The following is a 21,775-nucleotide window of genomic DNA, read 5'->3' on the forward strand; positions in this document are numbered from 1 at the left end:
CGCCGCCCCGGTCTCCCCTCCGCCGCCCGCCGGGATCCATGAGCTGAACTCCCGCCCCCCGGCCGCCGCCATCTTGTGCCCCCTCCCCCTCCCGCAGGCAGCGCTAAGGGGGATTTTGGCGTCTCCTCAGACACAGCTCCCTCTCTCGGTCCCCGCAGCCGCGGAGCGAGAAGAGCGCGGCCGCCGCCCGCCCGCCCGCGCCGGTGAAGCCGCCGCTCCCACACCCTCCGTCTCCTCCCTCCGCCCCTCCTTTGTCTGCACCGCTCGACGACGCTGCCGCCGCCGCCGTCGCCCGCGCGGGGACTGGAGGGAGCCGCTCGCGCCGCCGCCGCCGCCCGCCGCTCTGCTGCGCCCGCCGCGCCCCCCGGCAGCAGCCGCGGCCGCGGCGCGAGCCGGAGCCCGCCGAACCAGAGCGCGACGAGGCCCGGGGCGCGCCCTCGCCGCCACCGCCGTGCCGCCGCCATCCGCCCGCCGCCGCCGCCGCCGCCCGGCCCCCGAGCACGCCGGCCCCGCGCGCGCCTCGAGGCCGAGTCAAGGTAAGCCGGCGCGCGGACCCGCGGCCCTGCCCTGCCCTGCCGCCCTGCCCGGGCGCGGGGCGCATTGTGCTCGCGTTGCCACCGTCCACGCACACACACGCTCCTTTGCATACTCCGCTGCCCGCGGGCCGCCAGTCCAGGCGCGAACCGCTACCCCTGCCCAGGTCGGGGGTCCAGGCGCCTCCTCCTGCAGCCCGACCCCCTTCTCCGCCCCGCGAGCCCGCCGAGGCCGGCGGCCAACCTGGCCACCCGGGGCTTTTGCAGCTAATGGCATCTCCCCGCACCCCGCCCCCAGCCAGACCGAGCTTCTCCCATCCCTGGAACTAATCCCTTCCGCCCCTCCCCCAAACGAGCCCCCCACGCACACCCCAGTGCTTGGAACGAGCCTTCTGCCAGATCTGCCCACCCTTAGCTGGGGGAGGGGGGAGTAGGTTGGGGGGCGGGGAGCATGCACGGCAAGGAGTGAAAGTCTTTGCCTCCCCAGAGCAAACCTGCCTCCCCAACATGCCAGCTTCCCTCCAGTCCTGACCACAGTCAGCCACCCGCTTTCTCAATCTCAGCTGCCTGGTCAGCACGGCCTCTTAGAAGCTTTCTGAGCCCCAACTTTGCAGTAAGATGGCAGAAAATGGAAATTCAAAAAGCTACGAAAAGATTTTTTTTTTCTAATGAAATGAATGGGAAGTTTTTTGAGCACCCTCTTATTCTCCTGTTTTTCTCTGGGCTACCTCCCTGCCCCCCCTCCGCCCCCCACCCTAGATGTCTTGTCTGCTGGAAAAGGCGCGATTGCTTCTCTTCCTCTTCTGTCCAAGCTCGGGGTCTAAAGTCTAATATCCTTTTTAGCCACATACTCACACCCACACTAAGTCTTCTTAATGTTCTTGCATTCACCAGTTCCTCTGGACAGTTCTTGCCATAACCCCATTTCACAGACAAAGGCTTGGGAGGGAAAAGAACCAAACTGTTTCCTGTGTTTGCCATTTTAATGCTGTCCATCCCCTCACACCCAGTACCCATCCCTGATGCTTCTTGTGCCTGTGTCTTGTACCTTCAAATTGGGAGGGAAGAGGGGAAAAATCTCTTGGATAGCTTGATACAGTTTCTTTATAAATCTGCATTGTTGCTTCTGGTTTATGGCCATGAAGAAAATACCAGCCCCCACCCAAAATGCACCGCAGCCAAGTCGGCTAAAGGCGATGAGTGTTGGAGTCAGTAGGGGGCGCATTCTCTGCACTGGGTAAGGCTGCAGAGGGGGGAAGGGCCCCAGAGCTAGAACAGGATGTGCTTCACAGCGCCTTCTACAGACCATGGGAAAATGGGCCCAGCAAGACACACAATTTGCACTCTTAGTTGGTGAGCTGACAGCAACATGGCGAAGGATTGAGTCAAGAGCAGTGATTTTACTTCTTTTAAGAAATCCACTCTGCATTTTGAAAGTTTTCTCTTTACTTTTTCAAAACTGTTGACCCTCAGACAATCCATACTTGTTCTTGATGTATCACCTTGGCACATCCTTGGGTCATAGATTCCCTTTCTCTGGGATTCTGGAATTCTCCCTGTCAAAATATCTTTCCAGGGTCAGGTGGTAAAAGGGAAAATTTTAAATCTGAGAGGAACAGGTTTGGGGCATTGATGATTGGTTCAAAATCCTTGTAGTTCAAATCTTTCCAACTCTTTGAGAGTTAAAGTCATCCTTGAGGGATGTTAGGTTTTTGTGGGGTGTTAATTTTCACAAGCATGATAGATGGGTGTCACGATTTGCAAAGCTTTGTTGGTAAACATCAAGCCCATGTTGAGTTCTTCATTGTCAGACTCAACAGCTGATTGTAAAATTTTGCTTCCTTCCAACTTTGTACTTGTGCTTGCCATGTTATGTCAGTAGCCAACCACCTTTGCAAGTGTTGACACCAGTCTTCTGTGAGCACCCACTTTCTTAGGGTGTGTTGATTTCTATAGATTTTACTCCTCTTATTATTTCCATAGGTGTGAGATGCACATTGCGAAACCTAGGCCCCAGCTTTTACACCATGATGCACAGGGTTGTACTTTTTGTACTGAACTGATAGGTGGCCTAGTGGTTATGCCCTGTACTGCCATTTTGAGGATCTGGACTTCGTTTCCTGCCTTGCTCTTTGGACTACATTGTCAATTCACACCGGTGGGTATATTCATTTTGAAGGGTGGGGACTGCAGCAACAGGGGAGCCAGAGATTTCTTCCTCCTTGGTCACCACCAAAGCCAACACTTCCAAAATTTCAGCCTAGCCACGATTCCTCAAGGAATCTGTTAGAGCTGGTTGCAATAGTTGGGTTTTAAACACTTAATGTAAGAAATGACATATGGCTTGTTTAAGAAAATTTTAAAGTTGCTAAGATTGTAATAATTGCATTATGCATTCTTATGTATAATGTTTGAGTTCTCAATTACTGCTACTTTGATAACCAATCTCAAGAGTCAATAAGCTTCTAAAAGCTGATGAGATGGGCTGGGGTGTGTAGAAAGTTGAGAATATGCCTTTCTGTGAACTCCTCCTTTCTACAAAAGATTGATGGTGGTTGTTGATACTTATGGATCCTTTAAGGCTTTGTTACAAGTATCTTAAATAGATATGCCAAGACACATTTATGGGAAACCAGTGGATGTTTTTGATACATAGTTCATCAGTTGGGTTTTAAAGTGAAACTTTCTTTGGACTATTGCTACCAAGTAACGTTTTGGTGAGTGAACAGGAGATAGCTTGGTTCAGGTATTTCTCTAGAAACTACATTGCTTTTGTAAATTTTTAGTAATTACAGAATCTAATACTTAATATAAATAGTATTATTTGTAGTGTAAGAGTAGTTAGTATTTGTTAAAACAGACATAATTTTGACCTGAATTTAGTGTTTGATATACGGTTAACATAAGTTTTTGAAATAAGTAATTTGAAGACACCTTGTTAGAGGTGAAGTTTGTGAAGATATTTTTGTTTGATTTAGCAAATTATAAATAAAATACAGTTGGTAAGTGATATCCTTGGTGGTAATAGCTATTTTCCCCTTACAGGAAAATTTGTTGTGAGGTTTGGCATGTATTCTACCAATTTTAAAGGTATCCTGGTATTTAAGCTCATAAATAAAAAAGTAAAACAACTGGGCTTGAAGGCTGGAATTTACATTAGGTAAACTGAAAATTTAAAGTGTAGTACATAGCCTCAGTTAACTAGAAAACGGAAGTTGTATGTAATCGAACTTTAAGTCAAAATTTCTTCTTTATCCTGACCCATACTGAAAAATTTCCTGACTCCAGACTATAGAGTCTGCTGTATATTAAAACTAACCAAGTCTTTGGCTTTTAGGTTTTATGGCCCCTATAATAGGACATATAGTGAGTTGGGCTATGAATCTCTGATGACTTCTGGTCTTGCCAATCCTGGAAGTCGTTGATTTTTAAACATATCCACTATGAATTGCCTTGTTTAAATTTCTTTACCTCTTTAAGCCAGAATGCAAGAAAATTTCTGGTACTATTTACATTAACTAAAACTTCACAGTGTCGAATGGATTGTTTCAGTGCCACTTCCAAGTCATCAACCAGTGGGCTTTTATCAAGTGAAAATAGCTGTTTGATTTTTATTGTAATGAACTTATATTTATTATTTATATTTGATTACTAAAAGCCTAGGTATGTAAGGTGTACTACATATGATATTGTTGCTGCCTTTAGAGCTCACAAATTTTGAAAATATATTAAAAATAATTATTTGTATTTAGAAAATCAAAATATTCAGAAACATGTTGGTTCATTATTGATTGATATGTACTGATTACATATTTAGTTGTCAAAATTGTGATTTAATAGGGAAGACAGGGCTGTTTTAGAGGAGAAAGCAGGGACTAATTTTGGTAGAAAAGGGAGGATGATAAAGTGAAACACTTGGGAATTTATTCTTCTGAGAATCATGAGTAACAAAATAGCATGAGAGAGCCTGGAAGGGTGAGTCTGTTAATTGAGGGAATTATGTGCGCATACAGACATACCTAAAAAATATAGTTGGGATTTAGAGTTAGAAGTGATTGTCATTTTATTATATACAACTAAAACGTTAGGGAAGGTCATTTGGGGATAATACATGTAGAGGTGAAATGTTATAGTTAAACTTGATAGATTTTTCTTAGATTTTTAAATTAACTATTGAAATCTTAGTGGAATAAGCATTTGTAAATGATATGATCATGAACAAGAGTCAAATTTTTATTTTTTAACATTAGAATCTAATTTGTGGTTTTCAACAAAGTGCCCATGTCTGTTGTGCAATAAGCCACAAGATCAACCTGAACTTGCAGAGAACTTTAAAGGAATGTCATAAAGCCTGTTATGTCTAATAGAAGGAATAAAATACCTCAGTGAGAGTTAGACTTTCATATACTTACCTGAGAGGCACATACGTTAGGGCACACACACCTATGGATATGATTTAACTAGATTCAGAACGCTCGACGTGTTATCAGTGTCACATAAATTTACAAAGTTTTCTTCCCCTAGTTTTGTGAGAACTGTGGTGTCACTCTGGAGCTGTTGCCGTGCTTTGCTGAGGCGTATTGCTGTCAGTTACACTTTTGTGGTGTTTGAAACCAAAGCTCAAGCCCCACACTGAACTGATGAACTGAATTGATGTTTGAATGTGAAAGCGTTTTTATATATGAGTAACAAAATAGCATGAGAGGGCCTGGTAGGAGGAGTGTATGTATCTATATCTATCTCTATCCCATAATTGGCCCTTTCCACCCTGATCCTTGAGACACTTTGTATAATAAGCCGTCCTGTTGTGCCCAGCCTATGCTGCCTTTGTGACCTCATGGTTTTTGTTGTTTGCCTGTCCTGTTAGTTAGATAGTGAGGGGAGCATGGTTGTGTTCCCAGTTTCTCAGTGTCTTAGTACTCATTACCCCTGCTTTTTGTGGTGGTTCACCTTTGCTGTCAGCCAGTGTAAGACTAGCTCAAGTGAGAATCCATATTCCGCTTCACTGGAAGGAAAAGGCTCTTCTCACATATTATCCTGTTTCTCAAACTGGGAATATATATATATATCAGTTAGATTATACAGGGATATCAACATTCAGAGTGACAATTTGAGAATGCACAGTTTTATTCTTTTCAATGGAAAATGAAAACCTCATAATATTTCAGTTCTGAGTTCCCTCATCTCAGTGTATGAATTCACTGTTCTCTCTCGAGTTCTTGAGAGGTAGCCCCTAGCTTCTTTGGGATTATTTATTTCTGCCTCAGTTCCAGGACAGCTGCTAGAGAAATTCTGGAACCTATCAAGAATTTCAGCAGCATTTCAGAAATAAGGTTTGGAAAATAAGAGAGCATGGAAGATAGTTTTCAAAAGGGAAGACTTTCCTGAACAAATAACAACTGTTAAGGTTTAAAATTCAGCTTGGAAACGTGCATAGTTTTTAAAAGAATCATACATTATTTGATCAGCCTTTAGAATGAAAAATAAATCTCTGCACATTCTAATACTTTCCTTCAGGAAGGGTATAGATTTGTAATTGAGTCACTTAGCTGTGGGTTGTTTATGTGTCATTTCTCATGTGCCTTTAATAAGCATGAGTCTATTAAGTGTAAAGGCCCATTGCTGGCTGGCTTTTATGGTATTATAAAACAACATTGATGGTTTGCCAGTTTTACTTTCTAAATACTTTTTAAACCATTCTCAATTCTCTCAGTACTCTCCTTGTTTGACAAGTAGGGAAATCGAGGCACCATCCCATAATGAACTGAGCCACAGAATATGTCTGGGCTGGTTCCCAGGCCTGTTCTTAGAATACAGGCCTTTATACTGTTCTTCTGAGCTATTTGGCTAATGAGGACTCAAATGCTTCATATTTTTGTAATGCCGTTTTTTTCTTATATATCAGCTTACACTCAAGGATTCCAAGTAGGCTCTGCAGTTAAAGAAGTTGGTTGCCCCCAAAGGGGGAAGTATGGGTGTAGAGTGTGCAGTGGCATTTAGTTGAAATAGCATGTCTGGTTTGACATTAACCTGTGTGCGGGTGTAAAAAGAAACCTAATAAAGGGCGGCCTCTTGCCTTCCTCAGTGTTTTGGTTTAGGACACTCTTATTCCTTCTCTCTTCGGAACAGTTATTTTTGCTTATATGAATCAGTCAATCTCGCTTTCTCTCTCACTCTCTCAACTCTCTTTGCTCCATTTGAGAAACCTGTTCCTCCCTTTAAAATCTATAAACCTCTCCCTTTTTGGTGAGAGCTGGTAACTTAGTTGAGAACCTTGGAAGTGGCCTCTTTCTTAAAACCTGTCATATCTTCTTAATGAAGAAACTGTCTACTGGAAACAGGGCAGAATTAAAATATTAAATTGGAATTGTAAATTTATGTTGACAAAATTCTTGTTCTTATGAAGAGGTGAACTGAGCCTGAGAGTGTCCCGGTCCAAAGAGTACTCAACATTTTGGTTCAAGGTCAGTTACACTTAAAAATGACATTAAGAAAAATACTTATCCAGGGAACGAGTGAAGATTGAGTCATGAAGTGGCAAAGCCTGCTACAAAAATAATGATATTTGCCTGTAAATGGATGGATCTGGAGACTATCTTGCTAAGTGAAATAAGCCAATTCCCCCCAAAAAAATCAAATGTTGAATGTTTTCACTGATACATGGAAGCTAACCCCCAGTAGTGGGTTGGGTAGAAGTTCAGTGGCAATGGGGATTGAAAGGAAAGAAGGCAGGATGGGAAAAAGAAAGAGTAGAATGAATCTCACATAACTTTCCTGTGTATATACATGAATGTGCCACAGTGAACCTTTCCATTGAGTACATCAACAGAAATGAATTTTTTTAAATATCATTATTTGATTTTTGCGTGGTGCTGAGAATCGAACCCAGTGCCTCATGTGTCCTAGGCGAACACTCTACCACTTGAGCCACAACCCCAGCCCCAGAAATGAATTTTTTAAAAAACTGTAGGTGAATGGCTGATCAATAGAGGGAAGGGAGTAGAGATGGGAAAGAAAAAGGGAGGTACTGGGATCTGAACTAGATGATATGTTCCATGCTTAATTATTACATCAAAATGGATTCTACTGTCATGTATAAGTAGAAGAACCAATTTAAAAAATTACAGATTAGCCAAAACAAGAAACTAAAAATAACTTGAAATCCCATCACAAATTTTTTTTTATTCCCTAGGAATAAACACTTATTTATTCACTTATTATTAAAATGTACTTGTTGGTTGTATTGTTTGGTAACCTGCTTTGTTACTTAATACCATATGAGTACAACTATTTTTCCAATTTTAAAAAATGCTTTTGAAAAACTGCTTTTGGTTAAGCCTAGACTCTAGGATATAGTTTAGAAATGAGAGCATGGTTTATAAAAATTACTCTGATTCAAGAATGATGAAAAATACATTTCCCATTAATTTGGTTTTGATAGAACATGAAAAATTTATTACTAGAGAATCAAAGTAACTTTTTGTCTTATACCATTTAGATGCAAAGATGTGGCATGTTTCTACAGTGATTATAAATGGGCATATCTGCTTGTCCTCTTAAGCCCACTTGTGAGTTATTTCACTTTTTCACGTTTCTCTTAAGCCTGTGAAATTCTTTCTTAAGTAGCAGAGTGCTGAAGTTACTCTTGATGATGTATCCCTGCCTTGCTGCAATGCCTGTTTAAAAGTGAAATGAGAAGTGTTCCCCATCTCACACACTCCCCAAATCTAGATTGGAGCATTGGAAATTGTGTTCAGTCTTATCCAGGCATGTGACTCACACCTGTAGTCCCAGTAACTCGGGAGGCCGAGGCAGGAGATTGGCAAGTTTGAGGCCAAACTCAGTAACTTAGCGACGTTCTATCTCAAAAACGGATGTGACTCAGTTGTTAAGTGCCCCTGGGTTCATTCCCCAGTGCCCAAAACAGAAAAAAGAAAGTGTCCTCAGTCTTTTTTTTTTTTTTTTCCCCTGTAAGCAGTAAGGCATCTCTTCTCCCCACGCCCACACATACCCTTTTTATATAAAGTTTTATGTGAACTCAAACTGATGAAGGTTTAAGGAGTCAGACTAGAGGTTGCTCGGCTTTCACCTTCTCCTTCAGGCATCATCTTCCCCTCCATCAGTATATACATGTTACACTTCCTCGTGAGAATAACCTGAAAACCACAGGTTCCATCAGTGTACTAGAAATTCCTGGTGATCATGGTTAGGCTTGTTGTCTGAAATCTAGTCAAAGTAGCAGGAGAAGCAGCGGTACAATAGCAGTTTCCAGTTATTGGCACTGGTCTTTTGGTATGAATGTCTTAAAAAGGGAGTAACCCAGGGCTGGGGGTTGTGGCTTAGCACTCAGCGGTAGAGCACTTGTTTAGCATATGTGAGGCACTGAGTTTGACTCTCAGCACCACATAAAAATTAATAAAGGAGAACCCATGTATTGAAAAAAATAATAATTTGCAAAATCTTGATCACACCTTGATGTTTCTACATAGCTGCAAGTCACTAGGTTTATGTATAGCAGTTGTTGGTGTTCTAATGCATAAGCATATTAAATACCACTGAGCTTGTTAAAGTTAAGAATATGCTAACTAATTTGAATGCCTCATAGGGATGCATTTAAAACACTGCAGAAAAGCACTGCTTTGTGTAAATACAAATGTACATCTGCTTCTCAGGAAAAAAAAAATTGTCCAAGTTTATACCCTCATATTTTACTCAGAATACTAAGAATTTTCAAAGTGATTATTTCAGAATCTGATCTGGTTTAAGGTAATAATGGTTATTGCTTTAAGCATTAACTTGCATCATCTCATTTAATCTTTCTGACATTGGAACAGTGGAGTAGTGTCCTTCTGGTTTTACATAAGGAAACAGACCTCTAGGCTTTTGGATCACAAAGCTAATAAGTCTCAGAGCATAAACACATCTGTCCAGTTCTAGGGTAGATTTTTCATCGTCATATCTTAGCATCATTTCTAGCAAAAAACAGTGTTATGTGCCATGTTACCCTAGGTCATCTTAAAGAAGTTTGACTGTAAGGTAAAAGAAATTTTACACGGGGCTCATAGGTCAAGTAAATTTTTGTCCATGAAAAACAGGAATCTTCTAGGAGAACACAAACTTTAATTTAGGCTATAAAGATATCCTTGAAAAGGTTCTTTTTTCCTTTCTCTGTGACCTCTGTGTCATACCAAGACAGTGGTGGTTTCATGGACCTTCCAGATTGAGTAAGTTTAGAGTGGGTATAGGCTCCCTCAGGTGACTCTGGCTAAGTGTGGTGTCCACTCCATCCTTTGTTAATGGAACCTGCTGATCACAACCAGAGTCATCCTCTGAAGGTACCATTAAAGTCATATCACTTCTTGGGGCTGGGAATGTAGCTCGGTCGTAGAGCCCTTGTCCAGCATTCCTGAGTTCAGTTCCCAGCACCACTACCAGAAAATGTCCTTTCACAGCACTTCTCTATTTCAGTACCTGCAGCCTCTCAGATGCCTTGCAGACATGCAGTGAACTGCAGCTCCTTATTCAAGTCCTTCTAACTTGAACTGGTCTTTCCAACCTTGTCATGATCACTCAGAAGCTTTACCAGCAGCCATTCTGACTATGCAGTAGTTCCTAGAACTTTCTGATTTCCTCCCTGTGTCACTGTGTCAATTTTTTGCAATAATATTGAACAGATACTCAACCTACCTTAGCAACCTCAACTCAGTAACTACTTCCACTCTCTGTTGAGGAAGAACTTTCCCTCCTCTGAAGCTTCCTAGTACTTAGTTGGTGATGCATTACTGTATTTATGGAGCATTACATCTGCATGCCTTTTCTAGGCAAGAACTCCTCATTCATGTGGGTACTAGAGATGGAGCTAAAAATCCAAGCGGTGTCTTTGTTTTGTTCTGTCATGAGGATTGAACCCAGCAGTGCTTTACCGTTGAGCTACATTACCAGCCCTTTTTATTTTTTGAGACAGGGTCTTGCTAAGTAGCTTAGGACTTCTCACTAAATTGAGGAAGTTGGCCTCAAATTTGGGATCCTCTTGCCTCAGCCTCCCAGGTAGCTGGGATTACAGATAGATGCCTCCACACTTGATTAACAGTATATTTTTAATGGACCTCCTTAAATAGTGGGATGGCAACCTTGTCCTGCATATTTTAAGAGTTCTATTTAGTCCATCAATTGAGATCATGAAAACTAATCTGCTGAAAAAACATACATTGTAATTATATTATACAGGCATGAGTACCTCTTTACTAACTGTATAATTTACAGTTTTAAGACATTTTTTCTAAATCTCTGTGATTAGCATTTAAAATAAAGCTTTTAGATCCCAGTATGATTATAAGTTTAATGACTGATAACGTTATGAACCGTGCTATTAATTACCGTTTTATTGTTGGTCTATTAATAAACTACACCAACATGAAGAAAAACAAACCTTGCTTAAAGAACCATTAATTTTTTTTTCATTCTGCTACCTTTCGTAAGGATTCTTGTTTTCCCCCAGGACCTTTACCCTTTTATAATTCTACTCTTGTAACTAAACGAAACTTTAAATTATCTTATTTATCTATTTATTTGTTTATTTTTTTGCTACAGCGGATTGAACCCAGGAGCTCCACTGAGCTGCATCTCCATCGGTCTCTCCCACCCCACCCCCCTTTTTTTTGTTTGTTTTGTTTTTTTGAGACAAAGTCTCAAAAGTTGCTTAGGCCTTCAGTCTGCCAAACTGCTGAAATCACAGGCATGTGCCACCACACTTGGCTTATTTATTTATTTCTTTTTTTATTTTTGATTGAACAAGGAGCTTCTCTGAAAAGTGCTTTTCTGTGATGCCACGCATGGCTGAAAAGCATTGAGCTTCTCTTTGAAGTGCCTCCAGCTGTATTAGACCTGTTAGTCAAGGCAAAGCCAATCAGGACCTTTGTTGCCAAGAGTGATGTGTTACACTCTTCTGGCTTCTTGATGAGCATGTTTACCAAGATAGTGAACTCTGGTTGGTCGGTGGGTCAGTCAGTCAGTCTTAGTACTTAAAGTTTTGGGGCTACCCAGATTCCATAGAATCACTCATTTAACAATATCCAAAATGGTCTGGATATTTGTAAAGGCCTCAGTTCTCTCCTACATCCAGAGACTTGCTCTAGACAATCTGTCATGTTCCAGGGAATCTTAACAAATGCGTAGCAGTCATAGCTTTGACACATCCCCATCAATGATAAATGCCTCTGGTTTTGAACACAAGCTGCTCTGCTGCTATTAAAATTAAAGCATACCTTATCTTGCTTTCATAGTCATTGCTGTTTCCTTAAATTTTTTAACAGCTACATTTTAAAAAGTTGTCTTTAATTTTATTTATTTTTAATATTTTTTAGGTGTTGATGGACCTTTATTTATTTTTATATGGTGCTGAGAATTGAATCCAGTGCCTCATACATGCTAGGCAAGCGCTCTACCACTGAGCCACAATCCCAGCCCATGTCTTTAATTTTAATAACAAACTTTCCTTTTAGCCACTTTAAAGTGCACAGTATGGTGGCATTAAATTAAACAATTTTTTATCTTGCAAAATTGAAACTATACAACCAATCTACTTTCTGTCTCTTAGATTGGACTACTCTTAAATACCTCATGAGTGGAATCATACTTTTGTGACTGATTTATTTGACTTAGTATGATGTCTTCAAGGTTCATCAGTGTTTCTGGTAGCCACTTTTTTTAAAGTAAAAAGTGAAATTAATTTTAATAATATTTTGACCCTAATATATCTAAAGTATTATTATTTCAGCATAATCTAAAATGTTTTGACTTATCAGGTTCTTATTTTCATAATAAGTCTTAGAAATTGAGAGGGTATTTTATATTTTAAAAGCATATCTCAGCTGGGCATGATGGTTCATGCGTATAATTCCAGTGACTCAGGAGGTTGAGGCAGGATTACAAAGCCAACCTCAGCAACTTATCGAGACCCTGTCTCAAAATAAAAATGGCTAGGGATGGATTTTAGCTCAAAGGTGAAGTAGCCTTGGGTTCAGTCCCCAGTACTTTAAACAAAAGAAGAAGAAGAAGCATGTCAATTCAGAGTAGTCACATTTCAAGTGCTTCATTAATCCTCTTATGGCTAGTGTCTTACTGAAAAGCACCGTTTTTTTAATAAAAAATAATTTACAAAATTTTCAAGCTACTTTGGTTTTCTTAAACACTAAAATACATATATTCTATTTATTTTGGAAAGGGAAAACAGAACTGTGGGTAGTGCTCACTGTTAGAGCTGTTGCCTAGCATGTGTGAGGCTCTGTGTTCAATGTCCAGTACTAAATATATATATATATATGTGTGTGTGTGTACGCACATAAAAATCTGGAAGGATAAATTATATTAACAATACCTTGTATTGTTGCTTGCCTTCAGGTAAATTTTGTGGAGGTTATGTTTTTTGCTTTCTATATTTTGCATATTTGTTTGCTTTGGTAACGGCTTTATCGAGATTCATACAGTTCAAGGGATTTAACTCAGTGGTAGACCTCCTGCCCTAGCATGTGTGAGGCCCTGGTGGGTTCAATCCCAATATTGAAAAAAAAGAAAAAAAATACAAAATAAGATTAATTTATATGATATAATTGTACCTATTTAATTCAGTAGTTTTTAGAGTATCCAGAGATGTGCAGCGAGCACCGTAATCAATTTCAGAACATTTTTATCACCCCAGAAAGAAAACTAGTAGTACCATTTAGAAAGCAATCTCCTTTCCAGCTCTCTTGGCCATAATCTCCTTTCTGTGTCTGCACATGTGCCCATTCAGGACATCTTGTATAAACAACCATACAATATATGACCTTTTCTCACTGGGTTTGTTGACTTATTTGCAGGGTTCAGCTTTGCTGGAGCATATATTAATACTTTATTCCTTTTGTCACTGAATCATATCCCATTATATGAATATATTCTCCATCAGTTAGTTTTTAAGTTGTTTCTACTTTGGAGGCATTATGAATAATGCTGCTGAGAACACACATGTATAAGTTCTTGTGTGGACGAATGTTCTTGTTTTCTTTTCCATTTGGAACAAAAAGAACCTTTATTTGGGAGAAGGAGGTTGGGGTAGTTGAGTGGAATAACCTCCTACTAATACCTCCTTCCAAACAAAGGAAAGGGGTGTCAGAGCCTCTGCAGCTTTCAGAAGAACATGCATACTGAGGATAAGCAATGGGAAGGTAAAGGAGGAACAAGCAAGAGACATCTGCTTTTTGAAAAACTGTCATGTCAAGGATGCCAAGGTCATGGTTTTCCTTTTTCAAAATAGTACCATTGTGATTTGGGCAGAAAAAGGTACTGCATATGTGACTATCTAGTAGCTGTTGACATTCAAAGTGATAAGAGCATTGTAAGACAAGTGTTCACAGAGCTGAGTTGTTTCCATTCTTTTCTGGATGTGATGGGATCATCCAACTGACCTTGGATGTATATCTTATCTAATCTCTGTATCACCACTTGTGCTCTGTAGCTATTCAATACTTTAAGACCATTTCATCTTAGAGTGTTGAAGTTGTAGTACTTTCAGATGTAAGTGTATAGCATGCTGTTTGTAATGAATGTTAGATATTAGAACCTAATCGGCATGGGCAGTGGGAGGAGCACCACTGCACCATGGACCTGGATATGACCTCAAGACCCAGCTCTCTCAAAGACAAGTAGTTGATTCACCTGCTTGTGTGCTAATCTTTAAAATGAGGAAAATTCACATTAGGCAACCTTTAGGTTTCTTTCAGTGCTACTTTTTGATAACAGATTTCAATTAATATCATGAGGAAAATGAATCTTTTTGCCGCCTTTTTCATTTTAACAGAGTGCTCATGTCCCTACAGCTGAGAAACTGAAAGACTGGAGATTGTTGAAATAAAAGTATTGAGCTGGAGTGGGGCTCATGGTAGAATGTTTGCCTGGCGTGGATGAAGTCATGGATTCCATCCCCAGCTCTGCAAACTACAACAACAAAAAAGTATCTTTTTTTTCCTTACTAGCTGAACAAGCTAACTGAAAAGGGCAGCTCAAGTGTTGTTGTTTAAAGGTTTATTTGGGGCCTAGGGATGTGGCTCAAGCGGTAACGCGCTCGGCCTGGCATGCGCTGGGCGCTGAGTTCAATCCTCGGCACCACATAAAAATAAAATAAAGATGTTGTGTCCACCAAGAACTAAAAAATAAATATTAAAAAATAAATAAATAAAGGTTTTAATTGGATGTAGTCATATGGGAAGTAGCCACTTGCAACACAAATGCATATTTCAGGAGCATGACTTTAAAGAATAATAGGTTGATTGAATTATGTCATGTGCATGCACAAATGTGTCAATGAATCCCAGTATTCTGTATTATTATAATGCACAATAAAAAAAAGTTTAAAAATAATAATGTCCAGAATTCGCTCTTTCATTTGTCCCATCCAGTATAACAGTTTATGCAAGGTACAAGGAAAATCAATAAATGAGAGCCCAGCCATTGGGGGAGAATGGCCTATAAAAATCACAGGAGTGAAAAAAAAAAAAAAAAAGCGTGGTTAGCTGGTAGAAGGGGGAAGAATTGGAAGGGCATGGGTAGGGGGTGTCTTAAAACTTTGAAAGGCTATCGTGTGACTAGAGAATTATTCAACAGCTAAATTAAAAGCAATATACAGTTTATAAAACATTGTAAAAAGTAAACTTTTGAAATGAGCTGTTGGGTATAAGAGTATTCCCCTTACAGTGACCAAGCAAAGAGATGATGGCTCTTTGGAGCCAGGTTGTTGGTGGAAGGGGTTCACTCACTGTTTTAGAAATAGAAAATCACCAAAAATCCTATTATTTTTTTTTTTTAATTTTTAAATGTTTTTGTATAGGATGCTGTGTTTAGATACATATTATCATCTTGCCTTGCATAAACTTAGTCTCCCTATTCCAGAAACAGTTATGAAAACTTAATTGTAAAGAATTAAATAATTGAGATTTAAAATGTGAAGAAAATGGTCGTGTGTGTGTGTGTGTGTTTGTAGGCAATTTTGTGTGGTGTTTTATTAATTGAGTGTCTTTTATTACTAAACTGGGAGAAAAGTACAAGTCCAATACCGTTAGTGATTTAAAAGAGAAGAAAACGGAAATTAGTAACATTTTCTGTTTGCTCTTGTCTTTATTGAGTATTCTGATATGATTATCCTAGCAATATAATTAATGTTCACTATTCAGATTTTAGCTTTCAGTATAAACATGTCATCATTTGCAAAATAGTTTTTCTTAGTCCTCCTGGCTTTCCAGAAAGCTCTCTGTTTTAGTCTCAGCTCTACTGTACATCTGCTTAGCTTAAGGAAAGAGGAAACCAAACTTTATTTTCTTACTTTTTGTAGTTTTATCATTCTGCCCGTAGATAGTCAAAAAATGATCTGTTACTTAGCTTTTTAGGATTGGAAGGTGGTGAAAGGAGGAGACCCCTGAGCTACCGTTCTGTGAAGAAGGCATCTTGCAGGTCTTCTGCCTGCATGCAGAACAGTGAAAGAGGAGCTTCTGCTGCCCAGGGCTGTGTTTTAGAAAAAGATGGGATGGAGGATTGCTTTCAGGCTGGATGCAAGCTTTCAACTGGTCACTCACTGGAGGACTGTTCTAGCAAGGCTGTATAGGGTTCATCCATAAAAATATAACTATATACACTTTTTTACTGATAGTTTAAATGTAGCACTTAGTGACACTCTTAAAGCAAATATAGGTGTTTGTGTTTGCTGCTTCAGCTGCAAGTCCCAGTAGAGTCAAGATAAGGGCTTACGGGTTACCATGACCACACTTTGACTCAGTGATTTTGTTGACAGGTATTGATTATATGGCCATAGGAAAGAGACTGCATGAATATGGGAATTGTATTTTATTCTGCTTAGATGGTTTGTGTCATCCCTCCCCCGTTTCAGTACTGGGGATTGAACCCAGAGGTACTTCATCCACACACACCCCTTTTTTGATAAACGGGTCTTGCTAAGTTGCCAGAACTGCCTTGGACTTGGGATCTTCTTGCCTCAGCCTCCCGAGTAGTTGGGATTTCAGGTGTGCCACAAGAAGATCTGTTCTCAAGAAGAAGAAGAAAGTGTTATCATGAGCAGCAGTAAAGTAACTGATGTTTTGATTCTCCTTATAAGAATCTTATTATAAATGCCTCCCCTTAGAAGATTGCCAGCATAATTTAGCATTTTAATTAGCCCATTGATTTAAAGAAACTTCAAAAATCTCTGGAACCTCAATGGGGGTTATGAGATCTTTAGGTAGATATTAGCTAGCATCAACATTAATTGGAATACTTCATTTTTAGTTTAGTATCAAGGGTCTGAGTTTCCTACATATTAATTTGGGTTGCTAATGTTATGAAAAATGACATAGTTTATATAAAGTAGTAACTTGAATGTCTTCCTAATTTTCTGTTCAGCTGCCATTTTTCTTCACTAGTAGTAAGTAGCATCATTTCCAGCCTTTAAACCCCTTCTACCACTGTATTTTTCTTTGTAACTTCAATGTAGAAATATTAAAAAGATAGCATCACAGTATAAATGTATGTTCTGATCCTTTGAGCTTCCTGTGTGGACTCCTGCAACTTCATAAACTCATCAGACTAATTTTATTTATAGAGATTTTTCAGAAAACTGTTAAAATTTTGCTTTAGTAGAATTGCCCACTGGGCACCAGAGTCTGCATCTCAGTAGATTGTCCCTTTGGCATAAATCTATACCACTTTCTTGATTTGACTGTTAAGTGTTTCAAGGAGATTGAGGCTTAGAAGCAAGATATTTTTCCCTCTCCCTTTAAAATGTAACCATCTCTCTCCACTTTTTAATCTCTAATATTTCACTTAAGATTTCTTTGAAAATGAGGGTTTCACAACTTTAAGAAAAAAAGGTGCACTGGTGTGTAGCTTAATAGAGCACTGTCTAACATGAATGAGACCCTGGGTCCCTTCCCAGCACTGCAGAAAAGTCGTGGATTGAAAAACCACTTGTTTGAGGGCTGGGGCTGGGGCTCAGTGGTGGAGCACTCACCTTGCACGTGCGAGGCCCTGGGTTCAATCCTCAGCACCACATTTATAAAAAAGAAAAGAAGGGGCTGGGGATGTGGCTCAAGTAGTAACGTGCTTGCCTGGCATGCACTGGGGCCCTGGGTTCGATCCTCAGCACCACATAAAAATAAAATAAAGATGTTGTGTTCACCATAAACTGAAAAATAAATTAAAAAAAAGAAAACCACTTGTTTGGACTAAGCAGCTTGTGTTTAAGTGTTACCAGAAATAACGAACCATCCTTGTAGTTCTCAGTGTAAGAGCAGATTATACCTACAATGTATAATTGGACTCATTGTCATATTCGATGTTGTGTGTATACTGACATTAAATAAGCACCATATACTGTTGATAGGAATTTTAGAGGGGCTGGAGTTGTGGCTCAGTGGTAGAGCACTTGCCTGGCATGTGTGAAGCCCTGGGTTTGATCCTCAGCACCGCATATAAATTAATTAATTAAAACATCCATTTACAACTAAAAAATACTTCTTAAAAATTCTGGAAACATAAGTAAGAATGCACATTAAAATAGGAAAACATTCTAGAACACGCTGTATTAGATTTTTATTTGAAATAGCTTAATATGTAATATGGACACATTTAATTTGGAGGCTTGTTTTTCTTCCTGATTTGATTTTTCTGTGCATGGCCAAGGGTTTACAGGTGGTGTTGTATTGTGTCCTGCAAACTTAACCTAAGCTCCCAAGTTGGCACTGTCATCTGTTGGATTTTCCTCCTTCAACCCTGAGTACAGATTGACTAGATCCAGAGCTTTTGGCAGAGTAGTTGTTTGCAATAGGTTTGTCAGTTAATGGCCTCTTTGGTGGGTTATTGATGTCGGCCTACCTAGAGATTATTTCCTTTGATCCAGCTCTCTTTACCTATATTTACCTGCTTGGTATTTAAACTAAAAAAAGTGCTTTTTGCTTTTGATATTTGGAGGGTGGAGGGAGGTTGGAATGTGGGTATTATTTATGTGGTTTTCATTTATCCATCACCTTAGGGCCTAGGTGAATCTCCAGCCATGGACTCTTGCTTTCTAAGAAAGCACCATGAGTAGAAGGTGGCCTGGATTAATACACTTTAATGTATGGGACCTCATCTCTAGGTTTGGGTATAATTTGCCAAGATCCATAGGAAAGAGTATAGTTAGTCCAGTCAAAAAAATGTATTCAAATCATTCTCAAAAAACAATGGTTTTAATCTAGTTCATCAGATGGCAGATGCTTACCAGAAAGCTACTTTCAGTCATAAATACAACATTTGCATCTGTTAACTGTTACTAGTAGGTTATTAAACTTTCCCCCACATCTTTTAGAATTTAGGAAGTGTTTTGACCCCTTCCATACCTCTCTTTGTTTTGGATTAATGAAATAGAACAAAGGCATTTTTGAGAATAACTACTTCTCCTACTAGACCCATTCACAAGTACGACTATTCAGTATAAAATGCCCCATTTTCCCTCTTTATTACTCCCTCTCCTATGGTCACTGCCCAGTGGTTTTCCCAAGACTTAGTTGGAACAAAGCTTAAGCAGAAATGTCCTTGCTCATATATCTGAAAAGCCTGGGGGCAGGGCCACTGAGGAGTGCTGTCCTTTAGGCATCTTTTCTCCCTCTGCCTTCTTCAGGTGGTGGCAGGTCCCCACTCTCCTTTAGCATCACTGTCATGTTTGGAGCATATGTTCCACTCTGTTTTTATCAGTGTCTACAGAAATTAAATACTCTTATTGGTCACCTAATAAAGAGACTTATTGGTTATATACATTCTGCTCCAGTGTAAGCTGACAGCACATCTGTGTGGTGCAGGGTGATTTTAAGAGGAGACTGGCACAAGTGTCTGAACTCTGCTGCTTCAGGGCCTTCTGCATGCCCCTGGGACCGTTTCCAGCAGCAGTGCATCTTTAAAGGGGCAGGCTGTGTGGCATTTACCTCTCATCCCAACAAAGTGACTGGCAAAGTGTAGGTGCTCTGAAGATGAGTGAGTATAGCTCCATTAAATGATCCTTTTTTTTTTTTTTTTTGCCTTTTTTAATGCCATAAGATGAAAGAAAGCTCTTCTTGGGATTAGGATTGGGATAATAGTACAAATGACCATCGTGATAACCAGGAAGGCTAAAGAGTGTATATTAGCCACCAAGGGAAAAAATACACCTATCCCTCTGAACTGCTGTCAAAAGTTCATCTCTAGGATAGAGACTGATATTATTGTAAGCCATCTTCCTTCCTAAGAGTAATGATTGTAAACATTTTGTTTTTCTTTACCTTCAAAAGTGAAGAAAGGGCCCTTGATCTCAAAGACAATTTCTTATTCTGATCCCAGCCCTCAGTCACTGAAGTATCTTAAGTTTCTAATTCAAAGGGGTTTGAGGCTTGTGGTAATTTAAACAAAAGTAAAATCATAACATTAATGAATCCTGAAACCAACAGTTGATTTGAACTTAGATTTCTTAACAGTAATAGGATGAAAAAATATAGGACCCTTGTTGTGTTTCACATGGCCCCTCATAATTCTGACATTGACTGGTAGAGTCAGGTGAGACTTGAGGAATCGTTTGTGTTGTGGTAGCCCTTTGTGGAAGGAGGAGCTCCTGGCTGGAGGATAATGAGAAGGGAACCTGCTTTGTTTATATTCCTGTACTGACATGGCAGAGAAAACAGGGACACCAAAGCCACTGGTTAAAGTTAGCTTGATAAGGCTGAGAAGTGGTTTCAATTAATGCTTTTCTCTTTGGGGTTCAGTTAAACTTTTAGTGCTGTGTATAGGATATTTTCAGACTTTTAAGTGTTAGTAAGATATCCAAATTCAGAATTTCTGGGAGTTGTTTGTTTTGGTAGGTTCCACCCCTCCCTTCCATTTTTCATAGTTTAATGTTGATTTTTGGAGTAGACTAATAAATGAAGTAACATGATATTACAATTGGATTAGTTGACTTGCAGTTTACAAATGGTAGTGGTATTATAGCCTAACAGCCTTTATTAATTAGAAGGCCAGATTTGCATATATTAAATTTGAATTCCTGGTGTTTTGGCATTTGTTTTTGCTGGTTTTGCTCTTGGAGCTATTTTATTCTGCAAAATTGCTTCGGATTTGGATTATTAAATTGATGAAAAATTCTTGCCAGACTTTTATGAAAGTTTTATGGTCACTTTGGAAAATATACACACTTTCAAGTGCCTAAATTTTACTAATTTTATTTTATTATTAAACACAAATCTTGGTTTTTAAGAAACTTGGGAAAATGGATCTAGATTTCTGATAAAATGAACTAGGACAATTTTTCAATTCCCTTACATACAGGCTTTTGGTTTTCTCCAAAGGATGCCCTAAGTTAGCCTACAGCCCTCATCCTTTTCTTTCCCCATCTCAACATTCATTCAGTGGCCATAGTGAGTGCCTTTGTCCAGGTGTGTTGCCAGCTCAGGAGTGAGTCACACAGCTGTTGGTGTCTTTAGTTTGGGGAATACACAGAAACTACAGGACAGTTCCCAAACCACAAAAACCTTTTTTTCATGACACAATTGTGTGGTAATCATGCTGAAATGCTGAGCACTTTCTATTTTCAGAGGTTCAACATCACAAGGAGAAAAGCACTCATACTTGATTTTAAAATAATTGGTTGGTATAATTTTCCTAATTCTCAACTTTAAGATCATCACTGGAATGGTTTTTTAAAGCCTAATCAGAATTGTGCCAGAGTAGACTCAGAAGTCAATCTGTAGCATAAAATATCCTGTCAAAAAATAGAACACATCTGCCAGGTGTGGTGGCGCACACCTATGATCCCAGCTACTTGGGAGGTTGAGGCAGGAGGAGCGTGAGTTCTGAGCCAGCCTGGGCAGCATTGCAAAGCCCCATCTCAAATTAAAAATAGGAAAAATAAGAGCTCTTATTTTTGCCTGCCTGCTTTAAGTATTCAAACAATACCAGATAAGGATATCTACTCACCTTTTTTGTGAGATGGAGCCAGGGTTTGGGAGTCTATCATCAGTGGATTAGTAAATATTACAAGTTGTACATGTTTTGACTTTGACTTAAATTTTTTTTTCCAATAGAAACTATGTTCCAACTTCCTGTCAACAATCTTGGCAGTTTAAGAAAAGCCCGGAAAACTGTGAAAAAAATACTTAGTGACATTGGGTTGGAATACTGTAAAGAACATATAGAAGTAAGTAGCATGCCGTTTTTTTAATTTT

General features: G+C 39.6%; 1 protein-coding gene across 3 annotated transcripts in view; it reads left to right on the forward strand.

The window, feature by feature from the left end:
• Positions 1-359: 359 nt before the first annotated feature.
• Positions 360-21,775, forward strand: part of Adnp (activity dependent neuroprotector homeobox) — a 30,726-nt gene continuing 9,310 nt past the window's right edge. Inside the window, exons 1-2 of one of the 3 annotated variants that reach the window (XM_078051908.1) lie at positions 360-536; positions 21,635-21,747. In XM_078051908.1, the coding sequence (XP_077908034.1) occupies positions 21,640-21,747 (108 nt within the window). In that variant the 5' untranslated portion in view covers positions 360-536; positions 21,635-21,639. Of the gene's footprint in view, positions 537-2,550; positions 2,692-21,634; positions 21,748-21,775 lie in introns of those variants that run through there. The other 2 variants (XM_005325215.5, XM_078051910.1) reach the window with 2 other exon arrangements.

This window comes from Ictidomys tridecemlineatus, chromosome 5 (assembly GCF_052094955.1).
Source record: "Ictidomys tridecemlineatus isolate mIctTri1 chromosome 5, mIctTri1.hap1, whole genome shotgun sequence".
Taxonomy (NCBI): Eukaryota; Metazoa; Chordata; class Mammalia; order Rodentia; family Sciuridae; genus Ictidomys; species Ictidomys tridecemlineatus.